Genomic DNA, 4,219 nt, shown 5'->3' on the forward strand with positions numbered 1-4,219 from the left:
CTCCTGGCATCTGTAATAGTGGCCAAAACTTGTAAACAAACTCAGAAAACAGCAGCTCCTTACTCTAAAAAAAAAAAAAAAAAAAAGTCCTTATAGCTCAGGGTCAGGTGCATCCCTGGGGTAGCAAAGGGATGGTGGAATGTTTTGCAATTAACCTAAAGGCCTTCAAAAGCCTTCCCTTCACCAAAGCAAGACCAGAATCCAGCACATGCACTGTTTATTCATTTAGGCACCAGTGGACCAAAGGGGAAATCAAGACTTTATTGTCTTAGGGGCTGTACAAAAGCTATTGAAAGTAACCATTACCTTTAAACATAACCATATGTGTATGTGCAATTAACCACACCCACACAAAAGCGAAAGGGGAAAAAAACCAGCCAGGTTCTCCATAGCCAAAAATAGTTATTTATTTATTAATAATTTAAGGTTTTACATTCTTATAATAAATTCCATCTTAAAACTCTTACACCGTGAATTAGACTCTCCCTTATTGGCAACCATGTGCAGGTTCACTGTGCGTACACACAGGTACAAATGCTTGCACATACTTCCAGTTTTATACCAAAAAAAAAAAAAAAAAAGACACAAAATATTGCATTTGAGGTGAAGCTCCCTGAAGAATTTGTACAGAGGTAATGCACTGTTTAGCACATCTGAAAGTTTTAAAAAGTAATCAAAAAACCTTTTGCATTCAAAGACAAACCTCCTCCCAGGTGATCTATTTACAAAAGGTAAGGCAAAAAATTAATTTAATTAAAAAATATATATATATATATCATGTGGAAACTACATCAAGAGCGTGAGGAAAAAAAAAAATCACCACAAGTAAAAGAAAGATATATGAAAGAAGAGACTGTATTTGCTCACAAAACATGATTTGCAAACTTCTCACCATTGCCATTTCTCCCTCATGGAAAGCTTGCTTCAGCTGAACAATAAAATTAAGCATGCTGCAAATATATTCTTTGCAATTAAAAAACAAACAAATAAAGCAGAATTTATGAAGAGAACAAAGTCACAGATGTCCCTTGGGTTGATTTCTTGAATACATGTGAATTCAAAAAAAATTGCAAATCAATTTAAGATTAAATATTTACACTGATCAAGTAGAATACTACCGAGCTCCCAGCAAACAAGTACATCAAATACACTAAGCTGAAATCTCTTTCTTTGGCTCCTCTAAATTAAAACAAACGAACAAAAATAACTAGTCTTCACTGAAGACAAAGATGTGTGTCACAGATCCGAAAGCAGAGAGGGGAAGCAGGACAGTTCCAGTCTCTAGAGAACATGTGCTCAGCTGGTCCTGCCTTACCCGACCCCCTGGACGTCCTCGGACCCAAGCCACTGCCCCAGCAGGGATGAGCACGCTATCCACCTGCCACCTGGTCACCGCCGTCCTTCCCAGGGAGCTCATCACCTTCCCTCCCTTCGCAATAGCCCATTCCGTACTGTGTAACCTTTCCTAGCCTGCACTGGCAGCTGCTTTTTGATGGCAGAGGCCAGAAAAAGAGAAAGCTGGGTTTTCTTTATCACTGCCAAAGAGAAACCATCAAGGAGTGATCCCGTGAAACGGACAAGGAAGGGAGGAGGTGGGAGCTCACGTGGACTGCAGGGAATCCACCTGGAAGACATTCTGGTTGGAAGGGGTGGTGAAGTACAGCTGCTGGTTCGGCACTCGATTGTCACAGGGGCTGCTCAGCCCCAGAGTCCGCTCAAAGTCCAGCAGCTGACCCATGAAGTTGAAGTTGGGTGAAATGTTGGACTTCTTCATCTTGACAATATCGTAGGCATCATTCATGGACAAGTTGAGCTTCTGCATGAGGTAGGCCACTGTCACTGTGACCGAGCGGCTGATCCCTGCTAAGCAATGCACCAGGACGCCACAGTTCTTCCCCCGTGCTTCATCTGTACCAAGACAAAGAGGCAGAGAAGGACATATAAGACAAGGGGTTGGTAACTGATCTCTCAACACAAGCAAGATTAGCATCAAGTAGGAAGAAAGGACGATTCTGATCCCAGGGGCCAGCCGTGCAATGCAAGAGTTAACTCCACCAGCTTAAAACCAGGACAAGAGGAGAATCCACCCCCCTACGTGTATGTACCGGAGTCTAAGAGCTGACAAAACTAAGGATGAGACAAAGGGAGCAGGATACCTTGCGTGACATTGTTTTTTAAAAGTCAGTTTTAAAAGACACACATTCTCCTGTAGATTTGCCTTAAATTCTTTCAGTCCCCTTGCCCCAGCATGGAAATCCAGCAATGTGTCACTGAATGCCTTTTATACAGACCAGGAGACTGCAAAGGTCTATTAAATTATTCTCCAACTGTTGTGCAGCTAACAATGAAGGTATTCAGGCATTTTAAAAGAATGAGGGAAGTCACAGGGGACAGCCCATTAGGAGGAACAGGATGTCAACATTGGTTGAAAATGGGTTCCTTTGTAATAGGAAATGCATTACAATGCCTGGAGATTAGTTTCTTTGTGGCTTCCAGCCCACATTTCTTCCTGCTGGGCTCAGATTACCTACATTCTCCACTATTACCGGTATCATTCAACCGGATTACAGCACAGTTTCCCAACAGATAATGCCATGCCCACCCCACCGCACCCCATGGGTTGATTTTAGTCCTCCCCGAAACGGAGAGTGCAAATTTTAACCAGAACTCCTGGAGCCCAAGGGGATGTGTTTCCAAAGCTGACAGATAATGTCTAAGGGCTGGCTGAGCGAGGCGCCGAGCCCGAGAGGTATATCACTATTACCACGAGATTTAATTAAAAGCTCTGACTATACATTTGCCAGGGATACTGCTTGTGAAGAACTTGTATTTAAAAACTAAAGTTAGCTTCCCAGATCGTTTCTTTTTATTATACTGCTCTTCAGTAACCTCAAGAAGAAAAGAAAAAAAACCACAACACAACAACAAAAAACAGACGAACAAACCATCAACCCCGGGGCTCATTAACCTCCTCCCCGCCCCGCCAGGAAGAGATTTTAAAAGATTCCCCATCCTGCGCATTGCTCAGTCCGCAGCTCCGACACAAACGGCTCAGGGACGAATCCCACAGCCACCCAAACCAGGTCTGCGTTTGCAACCTGCAAACCTCGCTTCCAGTTCATCGGTGTTCCTCAATAACCCCCCAAACAGTACCCATCCGCCCCTCAACATAAACCGGTTTTTAAACCAGAAAGCAGGGCATCCCACAGAGACCGCCAAAAACGCTGCCACCGCTTCTCGCCCGAAATCTCCTGAATTCTGCAAAATAAATTGAATTCTGCCGCTTGACATATAGGTCTCACCTATAAAGGAGATGGCCTCAGGAAAGAACTGAGACAGATTTTGGCTCCAGTGGTCGGAGATCGGGATCTGTTTGTACTTGAATTCGCCGGCGTTTTCAAAGAGATTAGGCAGGTTGGGAGTAACATTCAAGATGTATTTGATGCCAAACTCTTCTAAAACGTCCAGATTAGTGGAGTCCTTGGCACAGCCTAAGTAGAGGTAGGGTAAAATCTCCACCGGGAAGGAAGGCTGGTTGTTGGAGAGAGGGCTGCCATCGGAGTCGGTGGCACTATTGGGGTCTCTGTCAATGTCAGATTCAATGTCCGATGAGGAATCGGAGCTGATTCGGAGGCCTCCCAAACCCAGGACTGGCAAAGGAGGAGAGCTGCTGCTACACGAGCTGTCTAGGTTAGTCTCGCAGTGCAGGGCGAACTCGGCCTGGAACTTGCTAAAACCACCTGGGGAGAAAAGCAAAGGGGGGGGCGGCGGGAATGCAACCCGATGTAAGATGGCAAGCCGACTTATTTCCCTGGTGCAACCCTGTCTGCAAAGGGGCATCTGCCTACCACCCTCTCGATCCCCAGGAAAAAAGAAAAAAAAAAACATATGTCACACTCTCACGCAGACGGACCAACCTAAAAGAAGGTTTAAGAAAATCGCCCGCTGCGGCAGAAGGCTCAGTACGTTTAAGATTAAAGCTCTGTGCCGCTTCGCCCTGCGGGGACCACTGGAGAGATGTCTGGGCGGCAATTCCTTCTGCCCTCCCCGGCTCCCGCCGGCATCCCCGTTAGCCCTGTCCTCCCCACGCTGCTACAGCGATTCCAGTCCTCGAGGGCTCTCTAAACAAAGCGAGGACAGGGATGCTGCGGGGTGGGAAGAGAGCAGAGGGCTTTTCCCCCTGCTTTGGCTGGTGTTCTCCCGGAGCATCAGGCTGCAA

At 45.8% G+C, this 4,219-nt stretch overlaps 1 protein-coding gene across 1 annotated transcript; it reads right to left on the reverse strand.

The window, feature by feature from the left end:
- Positions 1 to 387: 387 nt before the first annotated feature.
- Positions 388 to 3,740, reverse strand: DUSP6 (dual specificity phosphatase 6; the record flags this gene model as incomplete). Its single annotated transcript, XM_010079965.1, has 2 exons — positions 388 to 1,908; positions 3,303 to 3,740. Coding segments are annotated over 2 exons (746 nt in total), but the record flags the coding sequence as incomplete, so codon positions are not given.
- Positions 3,741 to 4,219: the final 479 nt, after the last annotated feature.

The sequence above is a fragment of the Pterocles gutturalis genome, unplaced genomic scaffold, assembly GCF_000699245.1.
Source record: "Pterocles gutturalis isolate BGI_N339 unplaced genomic scaffold, ASM69924v1 scaffold39629, whole genome shotgun sequence".
Classification (NCBI taxonomy): Eukaryota; Metazoa; Chordata; class Aves; order Pterocliformes; family Pteroclidae; genus Pterocles; species Pterocles gutturalis.